This window comes from Macaca thibetana, chromosome 12, assembly GCF_024542745.1.
Source record: "Macaca thibetana thibetana isolate TM-01 chromosome 12, ASM2454274v1, whole genome shotgun sequence".
Classification (NCBI taxonomy): domain Eukaryota; kingdom Metazoa; phylum Chordata; class Mammalia; order Primates; family Cercopithecidae; genus Macaca; species Macaca thibetana.
The window spans coordinates 125478235-125505654 of record NC_065589.1 but is presented as its reverse complement, the minus strand read 5'-3'; the positions used below and the strand labels follow the sequence as shown (position 1 = coordinate 125505654).

At 47.2% G+C, this 27420-nt stretch overlaps 4 protein-coding genes across 10 annotated transcripts in view; 3 read left to right on the top strand and 1 right to left on the bottom strand.

Moving 5' to 3' along the window:
• The window catches only part of WDR33 (WD repeat domain 33), a 334355-nt gene that overhangs the window by 145109 nt on the left and 161826 nt on the right, over positions 1 to 27420 (top strand). The gene's annotated exons all lie outside the window — the stretch shown is intronic.
• The window catches only part of POLR2D (RNA polymerase II subunit D), a 471659-nt gene that overhangs the window by 427732 nt on the left and 16507 nt on the right, over positions 1 to 27420 (top strand). The window lies entirely within an intron of this gene.
• Positions 234 to 2096, bottom strand: LOC126932411 (uncharacterized). The gene is made up of 2 exons (XM_050751207.1): positions 1974 to 2096; positions 234 to 1900 (listed from the first exon to the last, which is right to left on the bottom strand). Exons 1-2 carry the CDS (start codon positions 2094 to 2096, stop codon positions 1301 to 1303), a joined length of 723 nt encoding a protein of 240 aa, XP_050607164.1. The 3' UTR covers positions 234 to 1300.
• AMMECR1L (AMMECR1 like) lies at positions 1484 to 26958 on the top strand. Of its 7 annotated transcripts, XM_050751595.1 has the most exons (10): positions 1507 to 1596; positions 3083 to 3192; positions 4492 to 4804; positions 13808 to 14252; positions 17231 to 17341; positions 17662 to 17776; positions 19090 to 19180; positions 21355 to 21489; positions 21638 to 21734; positions 23420 to 26958. In XM_050751595.1, exons 4-10 carry the CDS (start codon positions 13846 to 13848, stop codon positions 23529 to 23531), a joined length of 1068 nt encoding a protein of 355 aa, XP_050607552.1. In that variant the 5' UTR covers positions 1507 to 1596; positions 3083 to 3192; positions 4492 to 4804; positions 13808 to 13845; the 3' UTR covers positions 23532 to 26958. The 7 variants fall into 7 exon arrangements, with proteins under 7 accessions (XP_050607555.1, XP_050607550.1, XP_050607554.1 ...); XM_050751593.1 differs by lacking the exon at positions 4492 to 4804 and having other exon boundaries at positions 1498 to 1596; XM_050751594.1 differs by lacking the exons at positions 1507 to 1596; positions 4492 to 4804 and adding an exon at positions 2022 to 2582.

The window sequence follows — 27420 nt, the reverse complement described above, 5'->3', positions numbered from 1 at the left end:
CACTCAATCGACTAGGGTTTTGCTGCCTATAGGTAATTATGCTAAAAGTCTGCAGTAGTAGATCTTATGCTGGCATAATTATGCATTCGAGAGCAGAAGGTTTTTGCTGGAAAGCTTCACTGTTAGATATGATTTGCATTTTTTACTAGATACTTGTCTTTGGTCTTTGAGGACAGACATATTAAGGATTCCTTTGTGCAACAACACAAAAGCAAAACACAAAACAGCCCGTATGTGAGCATGAGGCCGTTTTTTAATACAAGAAAGACATTGCTCTAGAACAGGGTTCGCCTTTGCTTCAGGGCCTAACAGTTTATTTTGGAGCCATAAGGGTAAGGAAGCAGGTCAGAAATGACTTTTAGTGTAACCCTATCTGTAATTAAAAATAAATGCTGTCATAAGATCAAATGTTATCAAAAATCAGTATTTTAAATTAAATTTACCCCGAAGTTTCTTTAAAAAAAAATCTGTAATGTTCTTTTTGAGTGACGCTTTTGCCCTGCAAGAGCTGAAGAATGTGATCAATCTTCTTGTTGAATAATCCTGCACAGTAGGCATTCCGCTGAAGCCAACTCTAGCTGGGGGCTCGGGAGCGAAAGACACAGATGGGGCCCGGCCGCCCCTCGAATCGGATGGGCGCGCCCGTTCCCGGTGCATCAAGAGGCTGGCCCGGCCAGGGGAGAGCGGCTGGCACCGAACCCCACGCACCTCCCCGCGGGCGGGGCCGGGCAGTCGTCGGCTCGATTTAAAGCTGGTCTCGAAGGTTGCGGCCGGTCAGGCGAGGCGAGGCAACGTGAGCGAGGGTGCTTAGGGAGAACAGCCGCGGGCAGCTCAATGCTGGGTGGCCAACGCGCTACGGCGCCCGGCAGCAACCCAGCCGACAACCCGACCCGGATCCCGAGCTGCGTAGCGGACAATACTGCGCGCCCGTCCCGGACTACGACTCCCGGCGGGCTCTGCGACCGCTCCGGGGCGGCCCAGCGTGCACTGCGCCGGCCAGCTTGACAGCCAGGCGCCCCAGTCGGCTAGCTCTGCGCCCGGCCAGGGACGCTGGCCTTCTCGCGGTTTTCCCCCGATGTCTCTCTTTACTCCAACTGCCTGAAACTCGGCCCCACGAATGGCAGGCAGCGTCCAAAATTCAACCCCGTAGAGCCAGCACCAGCCAATAAGGCGCACGGATAGAGGCCACGTGACAGCAGTGGGCCGGCCCTCCGGCTGAGCCCAGATCTCTATGGTTTCCGCGGCTCGCTAGAGGGAGTGTGGTCCACTGGAGGACTCCCTACATTCTTCCTCCATTACCTCACTGCCTCCGGTGGCTGCTGGGATACCGGAGGACTCGGGTCCCGGCTCGACTCAGTCCTCCAGCCGCCCGGGGAATACCTCTAGTTCTTCCCGGCCGCCGCCGCCGCCCCGCCGCTTCCTCCTCCGCCAGCCGGCCTCCTTCGCCCCGCCCCGTCCGCGCCGCGCGTCCGGCCCGCCCGCGGGCCAGCTTCTCTCGGGAGCCCCCACCCAGGCGCATGGCTCCATGAAGCAGAAGGAGGAGGCAGAGCACGAGAGGTCCCGTCCGCCCCAGCCGCGTCTGGGCCAGGAGAAAAGGTGGGAAACTCAGGCTGCGCCGCGCCCTCCTCCTCCCCGCTGCCGGGCCCGGCCTCCCTCGGGCCGCCGCCGCCTTGCCCGCCGGGCCTGTTCTCGCCGGGTCGGGCGGCGGGGCCGGGAGGAGACCCCGCGGTCCTGGGGCGAGGGTCCCGGGGCAGCGTGGGGGAGGGGTCCCGGGCGGCGGGGGGGCCTCAGGCCCTGTCCCAGCGGAGGGCAGGGGGTCGGGAGGCACTGCCGGGGAGGGGCGGGCGGCGCCGTGCCCCGGGCCGCGAGGCTCGGCTCCCGCTCCTGGTCCTTGTCTGCACTCCCTCCAGGAAGCAGACTCGCTCGTTGTAAAGTTTGGTGGTCTCCGGCGCCGCCTGGTGGCCCCCACCCACCGTCCCGCCGCCCCCTCCCCCGCCCGGCGTCTGGATTCCACCCCCGCGGCTCGGCCCAAGCTGCTCTACCCGTCGCTCCATCGTCTCCCCAACTCCCCAGCGCCCCGGACCCTCTTTCCTCATACCCTCGTTTTTCACCTTTCACCCTCTCCCTCGGCCTGCTTTTCCCCTCCCTGCTCTGGCCTGTCGTTTTCTTAACACTCTTCACACGCGCGCTTCCTCCTCCTCCTCTTCTCTTTTTCCCACCCCTACCCTTGGGCCCTCCTTCCTTAACCTGCGCTGGACCCCTGTTCCGTGATCCGTCCACCTGACACGCTGGGTTTCATGCCTCTCTCTTTCCCAGGCTGTGGGTTGTGCCCTTCACTCTTTGCCCTCCTCCATTCCCTGTCCTGATCTGAACTCCTCTCCTTGCCACGGTCCCTCACCCTTATCCCTCTGGGCCTTATCCTCTTTCACTGCCCTCTCCTAGGATAGAGTGGGTGGGGCCTCTCCCACCCACAGGAGATGTAAACAGTCTCCTGTTGACTTACATCTTTGGGAGTAGCTCCATTCTCTACTAGTGGGGAGAGTTGGTGAAGAGATCAGGAGGAGATTTCTTCGAGACTGACAGTAAGGATGAATGACTCCTAGCAACAGTGACCCTCTCCTCCCGGCATAGCAAGATGGCCTGCCCTCAGGTCCCTGCCTCCGGCGTGCTGTCCAGTAATTCTTCAGTGCTGTCTTTGCAGAGGATTGGGGAATTATTTATCTGTGTTCTGAAACCGGCGGCGAGCCTTTAAATGGTCTCTCCTGGCTTGAGAGCAACTTTTGCTCTGCATCGGTGGTGGGGAAGTTTTAATGCTCGAGTTCAATAAATCAAACCTTTGATTCTCACCATCCTCCCCTCTTGCTGATGACGCTAAGGATGAGATGATTCAGGGCATGGGACTGCACTGCTGCCTCAGATTTAGAGTTTGAAAGGTTTTGAAATAAGGAGAGCCTGTTCTCTAGCTATTTGCTGTGCCCGCCCCGAAATTGCTCTGTGGAGTTGTGGTTTTTCAGAAACCGTATGTATCTTACCTCTGCCCTACCTGGGTGTTTGTTCACTGCACCTGCCATTTCCGTCTTAGGTACAGGAAGAAGGAATGGAATCCGAAGGAAGAAAATTCATTCCAGAGACAAAATAGCTCCCCTCCTCTGTTGTAGCTGTTCCTCTGGCAATACAAACTTTCTGCTTTCAGTGAGTATTATCTTGGACATATTTAGAAAAGAGCGTCATTGTAGTTTTTGGTTTTAGGCATGTGCTAGGATTTTGGGATGTAGGTGTATTTTGTTCATTCGTATTTTTCTACTTCCGTGAGGGGATCCTAATGTTGATGAAGTTTTTCCACTGATTCCCTTTTAAAATAATTTAAATATGCAAGTTTGTGTTCTGTACCCCCATTAGAGTGAGCTAGGTGGTGGCGTGGCATGATCTTTCCTTTATATTTCTAGTGTGTAAGGTCTGGCTCCCCACTCTTCCCAAATTCGTTTCTCAATATGACCAAAAAGGTTGTCTTAACTTTTAGGGTAATTAACTCAGAGGTTAATGCAGTTCCTGATCAAAGTCAGTTATTGGTTCTCTTTTCTATAGTTTCAGTCCTCAAAGACTTTTGGAACATTTTGTCCTAAATTCGCAATAGTGATGATATTTCCCTGAAAATCCCATCACAGATTTGAAAATAATTAAAATTTTTCACTGTAAACTTGAAACAAAGTTCTGGGGAAAAATTATGACGGCTGTGTCCTCTTAAGTTGATTCATGATAGTATGCTAACACTTAGGAGAGCGTTTTCAGAGTGCTTCACTTCTCGGTGAAGCCCCCCAGCCCCTCTGAGGGATGTAGGGGACAAATGTTTTTATTTTACAAATGAAAGAACTGAGGCCCAGAAAAATCTGGCACCTTGCTACAGGTCACATAGAAAACAGGGGAGGTGAAAAAAGTTTTGACTCCTAGATACATGTTTTTCTTTAAGCTAAGTTGAAATGAAAATGTATAGTTCTGGCCAGGCGCAGTGGCTCACACCTGTAATCCCAGCACTTTGGGAAGCTGAGTTGGGTGGATAACGAGGTCAAGAGATCAAGACCATCCTGGCCAACATGGTGAAACCCTGTCTCTACTGAAAATACAAAAATTAGCTGGGCGTGGTGGCACGTACCTGTAGTCCCAGCTACTCGGGAGGCTGAGGCAGGAGAATCACTTGAACCTGGGAGGTGGAAGTTGCAGTGAGCCGAGGTCATGACACTGTACTCCAGCCTGGCGACAGAGCGAGACTTCGTCTTTTAAAAAGAAAAAAAAAGGGTTCTTTATGTTTTTAAAAATCTATAAAGCTTAAAAACAATTGTTGCCAGGCATGGTAGCATGCATCTGGAGCCCCAGCAACTTGAGAAGCTGAGGCAGGAGGATCGCTTGAGCCCTGTAAATAGCCACTTCAGCCTGGACAACATAGCAAGACTTCATCTCTTTTTTTTTTTTTTTTTTTTTTTTTTTTAAAAAAAGTCCGGGCACAGTCGCTCATGCCTGTAAATCCCAAAACTGGGAAGCCAACGCAGGAGGATTACTTGAAGCCAGAAGTTCAAAACCAGCTTGGTCCACATAACGAGACCCCATCTCTACAAAAGGAAAAATTTTTTAAAATTAGCCGAGTGTGGTGGTGCATGGCAGTGGTCCCAGCTATTTGGGAGGCTGAGGCAGGAGGATCTCTTGAGCACAGAAGTTCAAGGCTACAGTGAGCCGTGATTGCACCACTGCACTCCAGCCTGGACCACAGAGGGAGACCCTGTCTCCAAAACAAAAAGGAACAATTATATAGGTAGGTCTGTGATTTGTGGGGGAAAATTTTCACACACCAAATGTTTTGGGTGTGTGTATGCTGGGGGTTTCAAAAATAAATGATTATTTGGTATGGTTACCAGAATGTATGTGGGTTTTTCTGACTGTTTCCTGGAATAGTTCCATAAGTAGGACAGAATTATAGCTCAGGTGCCATTTCAGTACCCATAATATAATTATTAAATTGAATTTCAACTCAACTCTGTGTCACAAAGGAAACAACAGCTTGTTCCCTTCTGTGGAAAGCTTGATTTGAGCAAACATCTGAATGCTAAATGATAACAGAAGAAAATGCAGAGACCCCATTTTTCTTGGCCTTTTTCCCACCTCTCAAATCTTCATGAGGTCATGCCCTCGAATAAGCTGTTTTGAGACATGTCTTCAGAAGGTGAATCTAGATTTTTTCCCCCCACCTTTAGGCTTTTCTAGATACTTTAATCTGATGGTTGTGTAAACCTAACTACTTTGACAACAGTTTTTAAAATTGGTATTCAATATCTATCAAGATGTCTACAATAATAGCATATTTAGCAAATTTAGTCTCTTTTTTAGTGTATATCTGTAAGCTTAAATGAGGGCTCTAGTGGAATAAAACTGTACAACTCTCAAGGCAGCAAAGTATTTTCCTCTGTGTTTTCTGGCATCTCAGAATGAAAAGAAGCAGTGGATGATTAATTAGAAGCCATTGCTCTCCAAAGAAGGAAACTATCAAGGTCATGAGAGTCATAATCCCACGTTAATAATACGATCTTTTAGATTACAAGGTCATTCTTAATGGAATTGTATTATGAGGGTGTTATTTCTCTAGAAATTGTAAGCACTCAGAACTGTGTTCTTTTTATAACCGACACTACTTTTATCCGTGGGGTAGGGTAGTATTGGTAACAGCAGACACTTACTAGATAGTAGTTATGTGCCACAGAACTGCCAGGTGGTTTTTGTGTCTTTCACAGCTCACAAATAAACCTCTGTGGTAGCAGGAGCCCAAGTCCACAGAGATGTGAAAACTTGCCTGAGTTGTGTAGCTGGTACGTGACAAGTCAGACTTGGGATCTGAGCTGAGATTGTAACCTCAGAATGTAGGCTCTGTCCCCTGAAGAGGGGAGCTGCTCTGGAAAATGTGAGTTATTGTTTTCAGTGGACTCAGTAGCCTTGGAAGGGACCTGCAGTGAGAGAGGAAGGTCCTTTTGCCCAGCCAGACACGTGAGTGAGGGCATCATCACATCTTCATGTCAACAGCAGTCTTAATACCTGGTTTGTAAATACTAGCAGTGTATGAGAAATGGTTTGTATTAATCCCTGAAACCACAAATGGCCACCCAGGCAAATAAACTCTCCAGTGGGTAGTTCTGAAAGTGCTCCGTCATTCAAAAAGGAACAAATAGTTCTTCCCAACCACAGTTCAGATCGTCTGATCTATCAAAAGAAAGCCTTGAACCACCTAGAAGTGGCATCCAAAACCAGTTCCAGAACTGACAGCTACCCTTAAGGACGACAGCTGCCAGCGTACATTGGACCAAGAAGTGAATTTAGGTGATAGTTGACCTAATTTTTAAAATGAATTATCCACAGTAGCTATCCATTTTGCTATGGATAATTATTAAACTATCCCTTGGTTTAGGCTGAATAGAATGGAGATTGTTGATAAGAATAGGCCCTTATAATTCAGTCATCCGCAGGTTCTGCGATACTCCACTGTCAGCAGGCAAACTTAAATTACTGGATGTGTAGATAAGATTGTTGGTGACGATCAGCAGTGTGTGTGTGTGTGTGTGTGTGTGTGTGTGTGTGTGTGTGTACTGTATGTAGGGCACCATGTTAGGTGCCGTGAAAGATGAAACAGATGCCCCGCAGCCTCTCAGGCTCAGGGTGATGCTGAGTTCAGTGCTGGGTTTTCAGTTGTAAGCTGCTCCAAATAGCAGTTCAGGTATAATGAAGTTCAGGGCCCCCTTGAGTGTGTACATCAGGTGGAGAGGAGAGAACGTCCTGCAAGCACAGGTCAGATGAGGACACCGCAGCATAACTGAGAAAGGCTGGTGACTTTAAGCACTGAGGACACACTTTATTTGACACCTGCAAGGTTAGGTCTTAAGAGGTGGTAAAACAGTGGTTCCTGTGATTTCTGCCAGCTTTTTGTTGAAGCATGAGTATTGTTTCCATCTAGTGGAAACCTAGTTTTAACTAGCTTATTCTTATTGGTGGTCCTAATGGATGAACAGGAAGAAAAGGGGATCACTACTGTGGACTCTCAGCATGGCCCTTGAGCTGAGCTTTGTACGGGTAAGCAGCTGAAGTCCTGAAAGGGTCTTGGATATATATCCTTTTATAAAGCAAGAGTTTTTACACCTGATTTCAAACTTTTTTTGTCTTTTTCCTTCCGTTTTTGTGGAGAATGGGGTCTTATTATGTTGCCCAGGCAGGTCTCAAACTCCGGGGCTCAAGCTGTCCACCCGTCTCTGCCTCCCTAAGTGTAGGGATTACAGGCGTGAGCTCCTGCGCCTGGCTTCTCTTATTTCAGATGAACCAGCTTCACGGTAATTTGTACTATGCTCACAGTACCGTCCTTGGTCGTTTTCATAAAGTTTGGCAGGGAAGTTTGGCGGGCACAGATTTAGAAGAGGTAGAGCATGGCATTCAGTGGAGCTTTGTTTTTAGCTGACCAGACAGTCTGATCTATTAGAACGCTATTAGTTTGAAGTACCTTACCCTGTACTCAGAAAGCCGGGCTGCCGGAGGACCAGGTGTCTCTTGATCATTGCAGGGCAGTGCTGAGAGCCGAGTCGGGAACTACTTAGTTGTGATGAGACACCTACATTGTTGGAATAGGACTAGAGAATCTCAAACCTAAAGAGAACATTTTGATGAAATTCATTGATAGTGGTTGAGGTTTAAGAAGCCTTTGTTTATTACCAGCAGCTTGGTTTACTTTACGTTCTTTGCCTATAGTTGTTATATATTAGGCTATTTTTGCATTGCTATAAATACCTGAGACTGGTAACTTATTTTTAAAAAGAGGTTTAGGCCGGGCGCGGTGGCTCACGCCTGTAATCCCAGCACTTTGGGAGGCCGAGACGGGCGGATCACAAGGTCAGGAGATCGCGACCATCCTGGCTAACACGGTGAAACCCCGTCTCTACTAAAAAATACAAAAAAAAAAAAAAAAAAAAAAAAAAAAACCAGCCGGGCGCGGTGGCGGGCGCCTGTAGTCCCAGCTACTCGGGAGGCTGAGGCCGGAGGAGAATGGCGTAACCCGGGAGGCGGAGCTTGCAGTGAGCTGAGATCCGGCCACTGCACTCCAGCCTGGGCGACAAAGCGAGACTCCGTCTCAAAAAAATAAAAAAATAAAAATAAAAAAATAAAAAGAGGTTTAATTGGCTCAGGGTTCTGCAGGCTGTACAAAGAGCGTGGCAGCATCTGCTTCTGGGGAGGCCTTGGAGCTTTTACTCATGGCGGAAGGCAAAGCGGGAGCGGCACGTAAATAACAAATGCAGGAGCAAGAGAGAGTTGCGGGGAGGCGCCACACACTTTTAAATGACCAGCTCTTGAGAGAAGGCACTCGCTGTCATCACTCTCAGGAGTACAGCACCAAAGGTTGGCCCTAAACCATTCGTGGAAATCCACCCGTGATCCAGTCAGCTCCCACCAGGCCCCACAGCTGACAATGGCGATTACAATTCAGCATGAGACTTGGGCAGCGACAAATACGCAAACTATATCAAGTTAATATTTGCTTTTTGTTGGCAGATAAGTAGAAGATTGGCCCCCTGAAAAACCCGCCTTAAATAATTGTGTAGAAGGATGGGAGGCGGAGAGAGTAGGTGATGCACAGAGGTATAGATGAAGTAAGATTGGCCATAGGTTGGACGTTTTTCAATGTTGGGCTCATTATACTATTTGTGGAGTATACTGTTTTCTCCACTTTGTTCATGTTTGAAATTTCCCATAGATTTGAATTTATGGAATAAGCTTTATAAGAAATGCCTTCTAATAGAGACGGAGTCTCATTTGCCCAGGCTGGAGTGCAGTGGCGCGATCTCGGCTCACTGCAAGCTCCGCCTCCCGGGTTCCCGCCATTCTCCTGCCTCAGCCTCCTGAGTAGCTGGGACTACAGGCGCCCGCCACCGCGCCCGGCTAATTTTTTGTATTTTTAGTAGAGACGGGGTTTCACCGTGTTCTCGATCTCCTGACCTTGTGATCCGCCCGCCTCGGCCTCCCAAAGTGCTGGGATTACAGGCTTGAGCCACCGCGCCCGGCCTCTAATATATTTTTGATGCAGAAAATATCTAACTCTGCTCTTGGTCACTAAGACTCAACTGAGACTGTCAGTTGAATTGGTTACTTAGTGGCCTCCAGAGAAATGCTTGGGTCTAAAGGGCCAAAGATTGTGGTTGGTTCTGTTCGTTGCAAGTCACAGCTGGAAGATGTGGGGGAACTGGAAACGCTAGACAGCAGCTGCCACTGCGGTCAGTGATTGTATGTGGTGTGCAGGCAGACTCTTCTAGACTTGAGTTCATCTGCATTGGTGTGGTTTGAAAATCGCTTCTGTTGCTCTGTTTTAGGATGTTTCACCAGTCAGGTGGCTGACACCACCTGGAAGAGAATGTCTGAGTTGTTGCCTCTGTCTCACGACATGTAGCTTTTCCTTCAGGTGTGGTTTGGTGTAATGAGAATGGTGAAAGGTTTTTTTAGCTTTTGCATTTTATCCCTCCCCTTTGATTTTTTGAATTCTGAGGCTCTAGAGGTGCAGAGCCTCAGGGCCCTGTTAAAACACCAGCTCTCTGGGAGTACGGTCCTGCTGCTTCATCCAACCTGTATCTCTACCTTGCTGCCCACAGTTGCACACAAAGTAGAGTCAAGTGAGAACTCAGGCCAGTGACACCCATCATGGATTCAAATGACCCTGGGATGAGGGGATAATTTTCCAGGTGATGGCTGAGGTGTTGACTTTGGGCTTGGTTTTTCATGGTTTTTTCCCAGCTCCGTTTTTGTTGGCAAGATTCTATAAGCTGTTAGATTAGTTCTTAACATACCCTAGAATTTAAATTTTTATTTATTTATTTTGAGACAGGGTCTCCTGGGCTCAAGTGATCCTTTTGCCTCAGCCTCCTGTGTAGCTGGGACCCTAGGTGCGTGCCACCATGCCCAGCTAATTTGTTTTATGTAGAGACAGATGTCTCACTTTGTTGCCCAGGCTGGTCTCCAACCCCTGGGCTCAAGTCATCCTCCCACCTCGATCGACCTCCCAAAGTGTTGAGATTATAGGTGTGAGCCCCCACGGCCAGTCCAGAATTTAATTTTTTTTTTTTTTTAATCCTGCCCTAAAGAAAGACACTGGGCCGGGTGCGGTGGCTCACGCCTGTAATCCCAGCACTTTTTCACAAGGTCAGGAGATCGAGACCACGGTGAAACCCCGTCTCTACTAAAAATACAAAAAATTAGCCGGGCGCGGTGGCGGGCGCCTGTAGTCCCAGCTACTCAGGAGGCTGAGGCAGGAGAATGGCGTAAACCCAGGAGGCGGAGCTTGCAATGAGCCGAGATCGCGCCACTGCACTCCAGCCTGGGCGACAGAGCGAGACTCCGTCTCAAAAAACAAAAAACAAAAAACAAAAAAAAAAAGAAAGAGACTGAATCCAGTGGATATTATTGGCAAGACTCATTCTTTCTTGTAGTTCCAGGCCATAGAGCCTGATACATAGATCGCGATCTAAATCCTAGCTCTGGCCCAGGTGCGGTGGCTCACGCCTGTAATCTCAACATTTTGGGAGGCTGAGGTGGGCAGATCACCTGAATTCAGGAGTTCAAGACCAGCCTGGCCAACATGGTGAAACCCCGTCTCTACTAAAAATACAAAAATTAGTCAGATGTGATGGCACGTGCCGGTAGTCCCAGCCACTCGGGAGGCCAAGTAAGGAGAATTGTTTGAACGTGGGAGGCGGAGGTTGCAGTGAGCCAAGACTGCGCCACTGCACTCCAGCCTGGGGGCCAGAGTGAGACTTCGTCTCAAAACAAAACAAAACAAAAAATCTAGCGCGCCACTTAGTGGCCGTGTGGACGATGTATAACGTAAAATGGTGGTAGCATCATCTGCCTTGTTGAGTGCTTTAGAGGATTCAGTGGAACCCTATTTGAAGAGTGTGTGCTCCGTGCAAGTTCTGCTGTAAGCCCAGAGTGCGCAGCCACGTACTGGTGCCCCAGGAGTTGCCCTCCTAGAGAACAGTGGACCGAGAACCCAGATGATAAGAGCAGCTGGAAGTATGGATGCTTACCACATGCCCGTCACTGGTTTACGCCCTTTACATATATATACATTGATACATATATATATATTTTGTTTGTTTGTTTGTTTGTTTTTTGAGACAGAGTTTCGCTCTTATTGCCCAGGCTGGAGTGCAATGGCACGATCTCGGCTCACTGCAACCTCTGCCTCCAGAGTTCAAGTGATTCTCCTGCCTCAGCCTCCCGAGTAGCTGGGATTATAGGCACGCACCACCATGCCCGGCTAATTCTGTGTTTTTAGTGCAGATGAGGTTTCTCCATGTTGGTCAGGCTGGTCTCGAGCTCCCGACCTCAAGTAATCTGCCCACCTCGGCCTCCCAAAGTACTGGGATTATAGGCGTGAGCCTCTTTACATATATTAAACTTATTTAATTCACCTAACAACCCTAGGAAGCAAATACTATTATTATTCCTGTTTTGAGGAAACTGAGGCAGAAAGAGGTTAATCGTGGAGGAACCAGGATTTGAGCCCAGGCCACCTGGCTTTGGAGGCAGCATTTTAAAAAACCAAGACACTCTGCTCCCTCTCTCAACAGTCCAAATAAGACAGTGACATCCATGCTCAGAAACAGTGTAGTCATTGGAGGTTTTATTATATCGAGTAAATAAGACTTTCTCAAAAAGAAGCCAGGTGCTCACACCTGACAGCTCCTGGGGAGGCTGCAGTGAGAGGATCCCCACCTTTTTTTTGAGACAGGACTTTGCTCTGTTGCCCAGGCTGGAGTGCAGTTTGAGACCAACCTGGGCAACGTAGTGAGACCCCCATATCTCAAAAAAAAAAAAAAGGCCGGGCGCGGTGGCAAGGCCGAGTAGTGAGACTATCCCTAACATGGTGAAACCCCCTCAAAAAAAAAACAAAAAAAAAAAAAAACTAGCCGGGCGTGGTGGCGGGCGCCTGTAGTCTCAGCTACTTGGGAGGCTGAGGCGGGAGAAATGGCGTGAACCCGGGAGGCGGAGCTTGCAGTGAGCCGAGATCACCCACTGCACTCCAGCCTGGGAGACACAGCGAGACTTCCCAAAAAAAAAAAAAAAAAAATAGGGAGGCAGTCCCAGCACTTTGGGAGGCTGTGGCGGGAGGATCACTTGAGTCCAGGAGTTGGAGGCTGCAGTGAGCTATGATTGTGCCACTGCACTCCAGCCTGAGTGACAGAGTGAGACCTGTCTCTCGAAAGAAAGAGAGAGAGAGAGAAAGCCCCTGTTCAAGCAAGACATTTAAGTGTACAAGCTATTATTCTTGAGCCACAGAGGGCTTTGATCTCAATCAGAAATGCCCTAGATGTGTATTTGGTTATGAATCAGCATATATGAAGAACATAAATGATCCTTATAAAATGTTTATATCATTCAATGTAAAGTGACAAGTTGTTTGGAAATAATGGCATTGCAAATGGTGTGTAAATATTTGATTTGAAATTTAAAAGGTTAAAGAGTTTACAACTGAAATACTATTTGTAGATCAACGCCTAAAAAGATAATTATACACTACATGTCCAAATCACAGGGGAAAATTTAGGTAGGACAATGCAAATCTCTCTTCTCTCTCTCTCTCCCTACCCCCACTTCCCCTTCTTTCTCTCTCTTTCTGGCCAAAACAATAACATACAATGACTTGAGAGAAAGCTTAGTTTTCTGTAGTTAGAAACTTCACTGTTGTCAACATTGAAATAACTAGGCGCTATTTTCCTAATTCTGTTGAGGAGTGACACTTTTCGGACAACAGAGGGGACCTTAGTCGTGTTATGGCTATACATTTTTACCGCGGGCTTTTAAAGAAAAAAAAAAAACCAATTAAAAAAAAAAATCCCTTCTTTCCGTTCGCATCATCAGCTAGGAGGAGGCTGTGGCTCCCCAGCCCATGTGACACCACATTTTGTTAAGCTGGGTGGCTTTGTCTCTGTCTGCCTGGCTATGACAGGGCAGAAACTGCCACCTCACAAAAGGTCTGTGAAGCTTGGGTCATTCGTGTGGATAAAGGTTTCTGCTAGGTTGCAAGTTTTTTGAATGGGGTCTTGAAAGGATAGGGAGATGTATAGAAACTGGAGTCAGTTCAGAGGGGAACCAAAGAGAATGAGGGGGCTGGAGGAGGAGAGCTGCAAAGACAGAAAGGTGGGAGCCTTGTGTTAGAAGATGTGCCCTCTTCAGAGTGACAGCCAACTGCTTTTCATCCTCGCTGTGGTTTGGGGCTGAAAGTACGAAGATAGATTGTAGTTAGTGATGAGGAAAATGCACAAGGATGTGGTTAACAAGGAACATCATGGAAGTTCCTCTGGAGTTCTTTAAAAATAGGATGGTTCAATTTGGAGTCTCTAAAAAAGGTAGAGACATCATGACGATGAGTCTGACAGGTCATGCGCAGTCCTCCAGGCGGTCTGGAAATGTCCTCGGCCAGCTTCACGCTGGCTGCTGCCCCACCCTGTCTTCTGCCCTGGGGACTCTTGGGGAACAGGGAGCTGCTTGATGCCTGCCTCCAGCCACGGTAGTCATATGGAAATTTTGTGGAAAATAAAAATTAGTTCTCTTTTAGGAAAAGGTTAGGGGTTTCTTCTCCTGGCCTGTGACCCTTTTTGATCACGTGACCTGGAGGTTGCAGTGGGAGAAGAAATTTGACAGCTCTTAGCTGGTCCATGCAGACTCTCTCTCCTTGATGTTTTTTCTCTGCTTTTAACTAACCATTCCAATTAATGCTTAACTTCCTCATTTTGGTTAGGGTTCCGCAGCATTCCAGACCTCGAGCACTGAATCAGGATGGGAAAAAGACGCTGTGTTCCCCCACTCGAGCCCAAGTTGGCAGCAGGCTGTTGTGGGGTCAAGAAGCCCAAATTATCTGGAAGTGGAACGCACAGTCACGGGAATCAGTCCACAACTGTCCCCGGCTCTAGTTCAGGACCTCTTCAAAACCACCAGCATGTGGACAGCAGCAGTGGACGGGAGAATGTGTCAGACTTAACTCTGGGACCTGGAAACTCTCCCATCACACGAATGAATCCCGCATCGGGAGCGCTGAGCCCTCTTCCCCGGCCTAATGGAACTGCCAACACCACTAAGAATCTGGTGGTGACCGCGGAGATGTGCTGCTACTGCTTCGACGTACTCTACTGTCACCTCTATGGCTTCCCACAGCCACGACTTCCTAGATTCACCAATGACCCCTAGTGAGTAACTCAGGTGCTGGGGCCACTGAGGAAGGCATGGCGACATCTTTCTGGGGTGATTCTCTCAAGAGATCTGCTGCTCGGAAATCTTTATTATCATTTGAGGAAAGGGTAATGGGAAGAGAATGATAAGAAATGTCCAGACAGTTTTAAATACAGTTCACATTTGGAGGAGGCTGTAGGCTTGTTAATGTTCTGGAAATCAAGTGAGTTCATTCTTGGCTCTTCTGTTAGTTCACATGGCAGTGGGTAGGTCATTTAACCTCGCAAGTGGGGAAGTCACGCCATACCACTGGGGACCCCGTAGTGTTGAAGTCCGGGTGAGTTGGAAGTCTGAGGCCAGGCTGGAGACTAGGAGCTCTCATTCATTGGATCTGTGAGTTGGTTGACAGGGGCCCCTCACTTTGTTCATGAGAAATCCCTCGGTAAAGCTGTAGGGCCACTGACATCCCATCAAGAAAATCAGAATCTGCTTCAGTATTTTTTTTTTTTTTTTTTTTGAGACAGAGTCTTGCTCTGTCACCCAGGCTGGAGTGCAGTGGCCGGATCTCAGCTCACTGCAGCCTCCGCCTCCCGGGTTCACGCCATTCTCCTGCCTCAGCCTCCCGAGTAGCTGGGACTACAGGCGCCCGCCACCTCGCCCGGCTAGTTTTTTGTATTTTTTAGTAGAGACGGGGTTTCACCGTGTTAGCCAGGATGGTCTCGATCTCCTGACCTTGTGATCCGCCCGCCTCGGCCTCCCAAAGTGCTGGGATTACAGGCTTGAGCCACCGCGCCCGGCCTGCTTCAGTATTTTTAGCTGAAAATTCTTTGTTGCTTGTCCCAAGACCTCTGCTGGTCTCAGTGACTTAAATAAGCAATATGTATAAAGTAAACTGAAAAACTCCATGCTAGCATATTCTTCTCCCTCAGAATTGGAAGCCACTCTGAGCTGGCTTTGAAGAGCATTGCTGTTTTTTTATTTTTGTTTTGGGGGCATGCTTTTGGAGTATTCGTTGATATGAGACTATTCGTTCCTCAATTGTTGGTTGCATACAGAGACTGCAAAACCTTGGCTGGGGCATGGAGAGGGTGTGAAGAAAAGGAGCCTCTTCCCTTGGGAGACCTGTCAGGTTGGCAGATCACACACGCACAGAGCTAAGATCGCACACGCACAGAGCTAAGGTCGCACACGCACAGAGCTAAGGTCGCACACGCACAGAGCTAAGGTCGCACACGCACAGAGCTAAGGTCGCACACGCACAGAGCTAAGGTCGCACACGCACAGAGCTAAGGTCGCACACGCACAGAGCTAAGGGGAGTTGTTCTCTGAGACCTGTCAGGTCGGCAGATCACACACGCACAGTGCTAAGGGGAAGTTGTTCTCTGTGAGTGCGTCAGAGGAGAGGAAATGTGGAGGGAGGTGTGCTCGGTTTTTTGGGAACTGTCACCCTGGGGTAACGTGGTTGGAAAACACCTGACTGAGCAGGTGGAGATCCCAAGCCTGAGTGAGATCCAGGGTGCCCCATGTAAGAGAGAGACACAGTTTGGAAGAACAGGTGGTGATGTGGGTGTTTAGGGAAGGTTTAGGCTGTCGTATTCAGGGCTTTGCATTTCCATCCTGCAGGCAATGGAGGCCTTGTCTTGAAGGATTTTTCAGTAGGCTTTGGGGCTGCAGCATTGGCTGGTGCTGTGCAGGTGCTTTATTGGAAGGAAAAGATGGCTAGACGGGAGAGCTGCTGTGGGGCCCTTTGTGACAGTGATCAAAGCAGATAACTTTGAAAACTTAAGTTGCCTCTAGAAATTATTAACTCAAGAATCTAAGAGGTAAGGGCATTAGTGTGGAGAGATTTCAGGAAGAGGGAACAGGCCTTGAAACCTCTTGCTAAAAAATCTGTCACTATCAATCTGATATAGCCTAATGAAGTGTGACTTTGGCCTAGAAACAGAAAATGGCAACTGCTAATAAAAAGGTGTCTTGGCTGGGCACAGTGGCTCATGCCTGTAATCTGTAATCTCAGCACTTTGGGAGGCTGAGGTGGGAGGATCGTTTGAGCCAGGAGTTCAAGCTTAGCATGGGCAACATAGTGAGACCCCCCCCATCTCTATTTTTTTTAATCTATTTTTTTTTTCCTTTTTGAGACAGAGTCTCTTGTTGAGGCTGGAGTGCAGTGGCATAATCTTGGCTCACTGCAACCTCTGCCTTTCAGAATCAAGCGATTCTCCCACCTCAGCCTCCTAAGTAGCTGAGATTACAGGCGCCTGCCACCACGCCCGGCCAATTTTTATATTTTCAGTAGAGGTGGGGTTTTACCATGTTGACCAGGCTGGTCTAGAACTCCTGACCTCAAGTGATCCGCCCACCTCGGCCTCCCAAAATGCTGGGATTACAGGCGTGAGCCACTGCACCCGGCCTTTTAAAACCTTTTTTCAAAAATTAAAAAAGGTTTTTTGAGGGAACTTTTTTTTTTTCTGAAAATTTATTTTCAGAGATATTTGTAGTTTCGGAGATATTCGTAGTTGTCAGGGGCAGACACGATCATGAAACATGATCATGGAACAACAACATGGGATTACAGATGAGCAGGGGGCTGTGCAGGTGAGGTGTGTCATCGTGAAAGACAGAGCTGGGGAGCATGGCTACCTGCATACATAGACTTAGGGAAGAGGAAACTGGAGAACTGGAAGAAAAAGTGGAATGTTGGGTAGAGAAAGAGGAAAGGAGCATGTCCGTTTGGCAGCAGAGTGAGTTAAAGTTGTCAGCAGGGAACACGGGAACCGCTATGCGGAGCCTCTCCTCATGCTGCCTCGTAGGTGTCCTGTTTCCCGCCAGGGCTGTGCCGTTTTCAGAAAGGCAGAGAGTCCTTTGGGTAGCTGGCGAGTCCGAAAAGAGGGATTCTTGGCAATAACAGAAATGAATAGGGACAAAGCCAAAAGGTTTTGTTCTTATCCATGATTAATTTGGGGCTGGAGAATGTTTTGTGTTTTGCTTTTTTTAGTCCGCTCTTTGTGACGTGGAAGACAGGGCGGGACAAGCGGCTTCGTGGCTGCATTGGGACCTTCTCAGCCATGAATCTTCATTCAGGACTCAGGGAATACACGTTAACCAGGTAATGACACCAGACGTTAAGAACTGTAGATAACTTGGCTAGAATCAGAAATAGCTGCCTGACTTTATTTCTTCTAAGTGATGTATGTTGAGTTTTCTCTTTTTGGTAATCAGGACATGTAAGGGGCTTAATCTGGTGAGTCACTTATCAGTTCAAGTACAGACAGTTAATAGCATCGAGCTGTTTTTAACGTGTTAGTGTTGATGAACAATAGATACTCTCTGAATAGCTCAAGATTCATAAATATGGGGGCTCTGTGGCACCTGATGTTGGCTCCTGACTCCAGAGCAGCCTTACCTGTGTTTTCTGTCCCCCTCCAGTGCACTTAAGGACAGCCGATTTCCCCCCCTGACCCGAGAGGAGCTGCCTAAACTTTTCTGCTCTGTCTCCCTCCTTACTAACTTTGAGGATGCCAGTGATTACCTGGACTGGGAGGTGAGAACAGCCGCATTTGGAACTCTGCATCTCTCGTTGCATTTGGGTTCGGGTTAGTACATGGCAATGTATCTCCTTCATTGAGAGAGAGGGCATAAGAATGTGAAGGCTCAGTTTGGAACCAATTGTGGGCAACATAGGTGACAGAAGAGGTGCTCCTGTACCAAGAGTAGGCAGAAATGTCAGTGTAAAGGCTTGCTTCTCCTGATTCTCCCTAGTCTGCTTGGTTTACATCTTTCTCCATGTCTAATAAATAATGGAGTAAAAGAAAATATTCCAGATCCCTCTTGGCAAGCCTTGGAGTAAAAGTTTTTGTTTGCTTGTTTTTTTTTTTTTTTTTTTTTTTGATGGAGTTTCATTCTTGTTGCCCAGGCTGGAGTATAGTGGCGTGATCTCGGCTCACTGCAACCTCTGCCTCCTGAGTTCAAGGGATTCTCCTGCCTCAGCCTCCCAAGTAGCTGGGATTACAGGTGCCCACCACCATGCCCAGCTAATTTTTCTTTTTTCTTTTTTTTTTTTTTTTTTTTTGAGACAGAGTCTCACTCTGTCGCCAGGCTGGAGTGCAGTGGCGCAATCTCGGCTCACTGCAACCTCCCTCTCTTGGGTTCAAGCAATTCTCCTCCCTCAACCTCCTGAGTAGCTGGGATTACAGGCGTGTGCCACCACACCCAGCTAATTTTTGTAGTTTTAGTAGAGACAGGGTTTCACCGTGTTAGCCAGGATGGTCTCAATCTCTTGACCTCGTGATCCACCTGCCTTGGCCTCCCAAAGTGATGGGATTACAGGGGTGAGCCACCGTGCCCAGCCGTTTGTGTTTTTTTACTAGAGACGGAGTTTCACCATGTTGGCCAGGCTGGTCTCAAACTCCTGACCTCTGGTAATCCACCGGTCTTGGCCTCCCAAATTGTTGGGATTACAGGCGTGAGCCACTGCGCCTGGCTGAGTAGAAGTTTCTATTAGGAATCAGATATGAAGGATCATGACCCCAGATAAAAACCTAGTGGCATGCTTATGTAATGGGATAGGGTCAAGGTAACATATTCACAATTCCTGGATGAGTTGCTTAAATAATTCATTTCTCCTACCTTCATATTCTCAGAGGTGGCTGCACATACTCTCGACCCTTCCCTAAAAGCAGAACTTTGTTTGGCCTCTGTACCTCCTGAGATAGAATTAGTCATGAAATATAAGAAACTCTCCCTTTTCTAGGCCTGTGTTAAGCTGGTCAGGAACTAATGTGGATTTATATGTGGGGACTGAAGTTCCATTAGAGTAAGTAAATGCCATTTACTTGGTTGTACTTTTTTCTATAGGTAGGGGTCCATGGGATTCGAATTGAATTCATTAATGAAAAAGGTGTCAAACGTACAGCCACATATTTACCTGAGGTTGCTAAGGAACAAGGTGAGTTGGATGAATGGTATTTTAAGACAAGTATCATTCACAGTGGTGCCAATTAAAGGGCAAGAAAGTGAAGTGTGTCATCTTTCAGCCCAACTGCAACTAAGAATGAAGGCCTTTCTGCCTCTTAATACCTGTCAAATTCCTGTAGAACCAAGGGTAAATTTCCAAAAAGGTCTAGGAGCTGGGAAAAGAAAAAGGGTAAATAAGTCACTTACTCGCCTGCTATTTCAAACACTTCTTTTCAATAAATAGTTTTATTTCTTGGCCCCTTGAACTACAGTGGCAATTGTAGCAAAATACTGTGAATCAACCTGACCATATTGTAGAATTCAGTAGGTATCGAACTTTGGATGACAAATCATTAAACAATGTTATACATGGCAAAGGGTGTCAACATAGTCCTTACTGTTTTTTAAAGAACTCAGTAGTCAGCCAGGCGTGGTGGGTTACTCCTATAATCCCAGCATTTTAGGAGGCCAAGGTGGGTGGATCACGAGGTCAAGAGATTGAGACCATTCTGGCCAACATGGTGAAACCCCGTCTCTACTAAAAATATAAAAATTAGCTGGGCATGGTGGTGCATGCCTGTAGACCCAGCTACTCAGGAGGCTGAGGCAGGAGAATCGCTTGAACCCAGGAGGCGGAGGTTGCAGTGAGCCGAGATCGCGCCACTACACTCCAGCCTGGTGACAGAGCGAGACTCCGTCTCCAAAAAAAAAAAAAAAAAAAAAAAACTCAGTAACCTTTAAGTTCTTCTGATGGGGATGTTAAAGGTAGGGTGGATCGAGCAGATTTTCTCTTTAAAAGAGTATCTAGGAGGGTGCCTTTACATGTTGTGTGTGCATTCTCTGATACGCAGTGCAGTTTTCCTTCTTTCTTGGAATTAGTCTGTTTTTGAAAATAATATGTGAAACACAGTATTTGTTGGGTATGAACCTAGAATAGAGAAAAAATACCCAATGAAGTATATATCATGAGCAAACATGGAAAGCAATTGCCTGGTTGGTTTTTTTTCGCTTGTGCTTTAACTTTTTCAAAAGCAGTGTATATGTGGCATAAAAGCAAACCTTTTAGCCACCTCTTTTAGGTCATAAACCTAACGCTCTGTACAAGGAGGCATACCATGTTTTGTAATGAGGAGGTGTAAATAATAGGTAAATAATCAAATTACTTTTGCCATTTGAAAGTTGGTTGGAAAAATAAAAACTTTGGAGCACGTAGCATAGTAATTTAGGGGATTTTCTTTGGTTTTTCAATTTGATGAAGTTGGTTTTATGTGTTAAGAAAGAGGCTGGGCACACTTGCTCACATCTATGATCCCAGCACTTTGGGAGGCCAAGGTAGGTGGATTGCTAGAGCCCAGGAGTTCAAGACTAGTCTGGGCACCGTGGTGAAACCTCGTCTCTACAAAAAATACAAATTCAGCCGGGTGTGGTGGCACACACCTGACAGTCCCAGCCACTTGGGTGGCTGAGGTGGGAGGATCACGTGAGCCTGGGAGATGGAGGTTGCAGTGAGCCAATGTCGCGCCACTGCACTTCAGCCTGGGTGACAGGAGTGAGACCCCGTCTCAAAAGAAAAGAATGTGCGAGAATAACACAATAGTATATGCATGAGCAACTTTTCGGCCTTTCCTGAGGGAACAGCTCTTTCCTTCCTTCCTTCCTCGCCCTCTTCCTGTCTTTCTCTTTTTATTTCTTCCTTAAGACAGGGTCTCCTCCTATCTATCACCCAGGCTGGAGTGCCGTGGTGTGATCCTGGCTCACTGCAGTCTTGACCTCCTGGGCTCAGATGATTCTCCCACCTCAGCCCCCTGAGTAGCTGGGACTATGGGTGCATCCTACACGCTCACTTAATTTTTGCATTCTTAGTAGGGATGATGTTTAACCATATTGCCTAGGCTGGCCTCGAACTCCTGGGCTCAAGTGATCCTCCTGCCTTAGTCTCCCAAAGTGCTGGGATTACAGGTATGAGCCACCACACCCAGCTAGCTTCTTTCTCGCTGTCAATTTTTTACCATACAAAACAGGACTCCTAAAATCATCACATTGAAGGAAGATCACACAAAGAAATAGAAGTTGCAGAATGTAAATTCCTCTCTTCCCACAGAGCAGCCTTGGGGACCAGCACTAGGCCAATAGGCTGATCTAAGTTGGAACCATGTTTGTTCCTAGATAATTATACTGGGGTAACATCTGACAGGAAGGACGCAGGAGCAGGGAGCCTGGGGACAGCCATTATGGCATGTGTCGGGCTATCATCTCATGTCTCAGAGTCTCCACGGGACTGTCAGACAGACTGGGCGTCAGGTACGTGGGGGTCAGTGCCCAGGGCTTCCTCTGCCTTAGCAGACTCGGCTGCTTCTTGAGTCCCATTTCTCTTCTTGCACGGGCCACATAAGAGCATGCCTTACTCTTAGATGTGCATTGACCTCAGTGTGGCCTCTCTCCTCCTCAGACTGGGATCAGATCCAGACAATAGACTCCTTGCTCAGGAAAGGTGGCTTTAAAGCTCCAATTACCAGTGAATTCAGAAAAACGATCAAACTCACCAGGTAAGCCATTGTCTTGTTTTCCTTATCATTTCTATTTAGTTGGGGTTGAATGGAGGATAACTTTGATGGGATGGGGAAGACGTTTTCTCTGTGAATGTCCCTAAATCAAAGAAGTGTGGGTGAAGTTCAAGTTCTGAGGAAGCAGTGGCAGCAAAAGCAGAGACTCTCCCAGCATCCTGTGCATCTCCACAGCTGAGCTGGGGACACAGTTGGAGCAGGCTGTGGTTGGCTTTGCCAGACCCACGTGGTTGGGAGGCTGAGGGGGGAGACTGAGGTTAGGAGACAGTGCTCTCTCTGGAAGTCCAGAGTCAGTTGAGGTGCCGCTTTCTGACCACACATGCAGTCAGGTGGCAGGAGATGCAGGAGAGTCAGAAAATGCTTTTTACAAAAAGTTAAAAGGAAATGCCTCTCATTTGGGGGAAATACTTCTAGGAGGAGGCTGCATAGTGTAGTAGAATGCAGATGGACTTGGAGTTGGAATCCTAGCTTAACATTTACTAGCTGTGTGACCTCAGCCAGTTACTCTACCTCTCTGAGCCTGTTCCTTGTCTGTAAGATGCGAATGATAATACCTTAGAGTTGTTTGAGGCTGTGCCAAGGTAATGGATGGAAAATTTCTAGCCTGGGGCCAGTCAACATTGTAGGTGTTCAGGAGATGTTAGTTCTCTTCTCATCCCTGTTGAAATCAGAAACACTGAGAGGTTTAGCTTCTATGGGCTTTTGTGGGCCTCTTTTGGGCCCCTCATCTGTAAAATGCTGAATAATCATATACTATCACAGGTCTGTTTGGAAGATGACCCAGTGTTTTTTAAATGCTTTGGATTCCAAAAATTTTTAAGAAACAAAAAACTCTTCAAATACAAAGCATTATTATTATCATTATAATTTATTTGAACAGCCATTTCCCTGTCAAAATTCAGGAATAATCACCTTGCAGTGGAGGAGTGATTACAGTGGGAAAGAGATGGCTCTGGGTAAGGATTGTCACACCCAGCTCCTGTGGTCTGTAGTAGGCTCCATAGGTTTGTAACACCCCATGCTTCGCATCCTGACTCATGGCTCTTTCCAGAGCACAGCCAAAGTGCTGTGAATTCTGTTCGGACGACCCTGTGATATGGCATATTCATCTGGGGAGTGAGCCCTATCCTATTCTATAGAACCCCGAGGATCCTTTAGCCTGCTTCGGCAGACTCTGACCCCGAATTAGGTATCTGTGTCCCTTTTAGTTATAATAACTTGTTTGTTGCTCTTATGCAAATTGAGGTTGCATTTCTGTCAAATGTATCACATTTACTCTGAAAGTAGATACGCAATTTGCACTGGGTTTTGGTGCAGCCATCTTCCAATCTGCCACCCGTGTAATTTGACCTTGAAATTCTTCATCCAGACCCCAGTAGCGGATTGCTTACCAGCAGCCTGATGATAAGCACGTGTAGTGTTTCCAGGTGGGATGTGCTGAAACACATTCTCAGGGGGAATTGTGATCGTGCTTTTTCATCTTGTTCATTTGTAATAACAGCATTGTTTTCTTGTGCTGTCTTTCATTTTCTGTAAGTAAGATTGCTCTTGGTCTTCCATTTTATTCTTTCAAAATGTGGAGTAAGCTTTTGGTTTTTCTCTGCTGAGTGACTTTACAGAATGAAGCGTTTGGGGTTCCTAATACCCTTTCCTGTTTCCTCATACAGGTACCGAAGTGAGAAGGTGACAATCAGTTACGCAGAGTATATTGCTTCCCGACAGCACTGTTTCCAGAACGGCACTCTTCATGCCCCGCCCCTCTACAATCATTACTCCTGACACACGGCTGCATGACCAGTCCCACCCCCCTGTGGCCGCCAATGGCTATGACATCATTGGAGCAGATGCCTCCTCTTCCTGGTCCAGTTACTTCTATTACTGCACCATTTTATGATGCTAGCTTCCGTTGCCAAGTCTGCCTCCCGCTGACTGAGGGAGGGTCGGGTTACCTTGAATGAAACAGAACTTGAGGGGCCCAAGCCTTATCTCAGCCTTTCCTCAATATGGGGTTCTGTTGGATTGGGGCTCCTCCCTGACTGGTGGGAATTGCTGTGTGGGTTCAGAAGACCCTTGTCTGGTATTTGCCACATGGGTGTTGACCACACGCTGGAAGCTGAAATGGATGATCCCTGAAGGTTGAGCCCACACACACCCCTGCAGCCTCCCCAGATGAAGTAGGTGTATTCCCGTGGCAGTCTGGGCAACGGAGACCAACAAACATTTTTAGGTTGTTTTAAATTCCTTTTTTTAAACATCCAGTTTATTGCGTACCAAGAGTTGATTACAACCTCCATGCTTCATAAGCGGACGCCACGTTAGGGTTGGACGTGGGCACCACGAGTCCTTCGAGGCTCCTGGACAGAGACCCACATCAAGATCGGAAGCCCTTTGGGTGGCGTTGCAGATCTCATTGCTCAGTAGGCCATGAAGATTTTCATCCTCATCCCACTCTCAGTTGGATTTTCTGGCACTCTTCCTGCATCGAGTCTTCTGCTGACTGAACAGAGCTCCGCGGTGTAGCCTGCTGAGGAACGGAACGGAGGTGTGCACGGGAGGTCCCGACATCATCACTGCGCGCAGGTGTGAAAGGAGAGGCCTCTCCTGCACCGCCCGGCTACCTCACTCCTCTGCTGGTAGCAGTGCCTAGAGCTGGACCTCGGTTCTCAGAAGCACACACGTGCAAACAAGCGATGGAGCTGGGCTTTAGGAGGGGAGGCCACATCGTAGGAGAGAACCCAGGGTCTCCGAGCTGGTTTTCTCTTCAGGCAGACATCTGAGGGGCCTGTAAGCAGGGCAGTTCCTTTTTCCAGTTTGCCTGTAGAAGTGGGAAGACTGTTGATGTTTCTGTCCTTTCCAGGACTTCAGAAAACAGTGGTGTAACTACACAAGGTGGATCTTTATCTTGCCTAACATGCTGGGAATCTTCACCCCACCAGGGCAAATTTCCAAATAGCTCATTTTATTCTAAGTCTTTCAAACTTTCATCTGACATATTTCCCTTTCCCATTGTCGCTGATTTCCAAGTCGCTGTCAGCAATGTTTTCCTCTCTCCTTGCCTATTCTTCACTTATTTGGTGGCAAAGTTCATAGAACTAGGGGACTTGGAAGATGCTTTGAAAATATTGTTACAAAGGCACTGCTAAAATGATTCACAGGAAGAGTGGCCAATTGGAAGAAGGATCCTAAGGATGTGACACTGGTTTTCAACAACATGCTTAGAGAACTCTTGAAGTGGATTGGGTGTCCACCCAGTGAACATAACGTTTTTATTTAATTTATTTTTTGCAGTTTATGTGGTGATGGTGTGGCTTTCCGAAACAGGCAAATACTCAAAAGCTCTTCTGCATTTTCTTCTTCCAGGAATGGGGAAGGGGAGCGGGGGCACAGTCTGAGAAAGGACACCTGTGCTGTTCTAGGCATCGCTGGCAAGTGTGTGGGAAGGGATGGGCAAGGGTGAGTGGGTGTGCTCCACACCGTCCTGTGCTGCTCGGGAGGACCTGGGATGTGCGAGGGAAACGTGGGTGACGGTGCCTAGGCCGCGGCCCTTCACTGCTGTGCTGGGTTCCTGCAGCCTGCTACGTTTCCTTGGCAATGTAAATGAAGATGGAGGGGTCATTTCATGATTTCCTGCTGCTGAGAATAAATGTCTTGTTAAAACATGTGGCAACGGTTACTCTTAGGTGCCATGGATTGATGTCAGGGTGGTCAGCTCTGGACTAAGCCACCCACCTCCAATTTGTACAACAGTATTGATACATAGGGCTACACTCATTACTGTTCAAGTGTTCTATGTTAAAAGTTGTGTTTAATTTCTAAAGATTAAAAAAAGCAAAAAAATTGGTGCTAAACCTTCACCCCTGAGCACGCTCAGTGAGACTGGTCATGCAAGCATTTACAGTGCCATGCTCCTCAAGCCGATTTTTTTCTTGTAGAAATGTTGCCCTATTTGTCTTCTCCAATGTATGTTATTTTATTTTATTTTATTTTATTGAGGGGGGTAGGAAACCTGCCATTTAAGAAAATGAATAGAAAATTTTAAAACCCAAGAAATGGGGAAAAAAAAAAATCAGTGCACAAGAATCGGGCTGGTGAGGCCCAGCACCACACTGAAGTGGGCTCAGTGGTTTTGGAGTGAAGAAGCCTTACTCCCTGCACATTCCCTCATGCTCCCACACAAGTCCAGCAATGGAAACGCTTGGGTTCCTCTTGCTTTGTCAAGGGGACTCAGGAGTCGACCAAGGGAAACCATTTGGCCCCGTGAGGAATGGACACTGTCAGTATCCGTCCTGAACGGGGCCTAGTCAGGAAGCGGTCTAGAAGTGTACGGTTGTGGTCGTCTCATGAAAGTGTGTAGCAGGTGGCTCTCAGGAAAAATACCAAGTCTGGATCATCCATGTGGCAGCTTTGCATAGGGAGAAGACAGCTCCGAACTGGAACTGAACTGCCTTCTGCATGCTTGACCAAAGCAGTGATGAGGGTGGCCAGTACCTGCAGTGTGCATGGTAGGTTTAAAGAAAAGGGAATGTGTTCTGCTGTTTCCTTTGTCCTTGGGCTGCTCAAGCTGGACAGTAGGTAACCACTGTTTTCAAGGACCAGCCCAACTTCTCTGGCTTGGTTCGGAGTTCGTTTCATCCCTAGCTGTGAGTGCCTTTTGGTCTGGAAAGTTGGCTTGTCTCATAATACCCACAGCTAGGACATTCTCTGTGTAATTATGAATTGTCCTTGTTTTCCATTAAAAGAGAATGTCTGATCACTAGAGTTGGTCGGTGTTGGATTATTTCCACTGTGAGATTCTTAAAACTTTTTCGCTTCATAATAAAACAACTCATGTTAGAGACCCTTTCAACATGAAAGGTTTGTAGTTGAGACATTACATATATTTTATTGTTTATAATAAAAATCATCTATACAAAAGTCCTGGGTGTTAATATTTTGCACAAGATCTGTTTTCCATGATGTGTTGACATCTACAATTTCACTAACTGTTGATGTTCTTTTCTATTGAGATTCTGGAGCCTAGGGAGCTGTGTTCTTTTTGTTCATTTCGTTCTTATTTCCCTGAAGCAAGAGACTATATGGCCTTCAGTGCAAAGACTTCAGACCAATTCTTTGTATTACACTTGGTTGCCTCTTGGCTCTATAACTTCTGAGTGCAAATCATTGAACTCTTTAACGAAGTATTGTAGAGAATAAATCATAATGGATATATGTTTTGTCCTGCCTCTTTTTTAAACATGTGACTTGATTTATATGGAATGGTGGTACGTTGTCTTATTTTTGAAGACAGGCAACAAGATAGTATTCAGTCAGCTAGGATGTCTTCTGTGCTGCTCGTGACCCCACCCTTGTGTATGTTTTTGTGGTTGGTGGCAATGCCACTGGTGTTTTAGAGCCAAGTTCCGTGAGCAAGCAATCATTAGCTCTTAAGATTTGGGTTTCTCCAGACAGGTTCGTTGTGAGATTTTTCACATGAGACTGACCTTACCAAAAAAGCCAAAATCTCTTGAAGAGGAAGAACCACTAAAATTTAATATAATTTGGTGATGTTAATTCCAGCAAAGACCCTGGGACATCCTGGTGCAGTCTGACCTACCCAGTTTTTGTTTTTGGATGACCCAGAAAGATGAGATGTGTTTGGAGAAAAGGACATCTTCAGTTTAGACTTTTT

Bases quoted from the DNA above. Each gene is read 5' to 3' on its own strand.
- LOC126932411 (XM_050751207.1), bottom strand. From the start codon at position 2,096: ATGAGGAAAGAGGGTCCGGGGCGCTGGGGAGTTGGGGAGACGATGGAG. The intron at 1,901-1,973 runs GTGGGTGGGGGC...TCCTGGAGGGAG, and splicing joins GGGGAGGGGGCGGCGGGACG to TGCAGACAAGGACCAGGAGC.
- AMMECR1L (XM_050751593.1), top strand. From the start codon at position 13,846: ATGGGAAAAAGACGCTGTGTTCCCCCACTCGAGCCCAAGTTGGCAGCA. The intron at 14,253-17,230 runs GTGAGTAACTCA...TGCTTTTTTTAG, and splicing joins AGATTCACCAATGACCCCTA to TCCGCTCTTTGTGACGTGGA. The intron at 17,342-17,661 runs GTAATGACACCA...GTCCCCCTCCAG, and splicing joins AGGGAATACACGTTAACCAG to TGCACTTAAGGACAGCCGAT.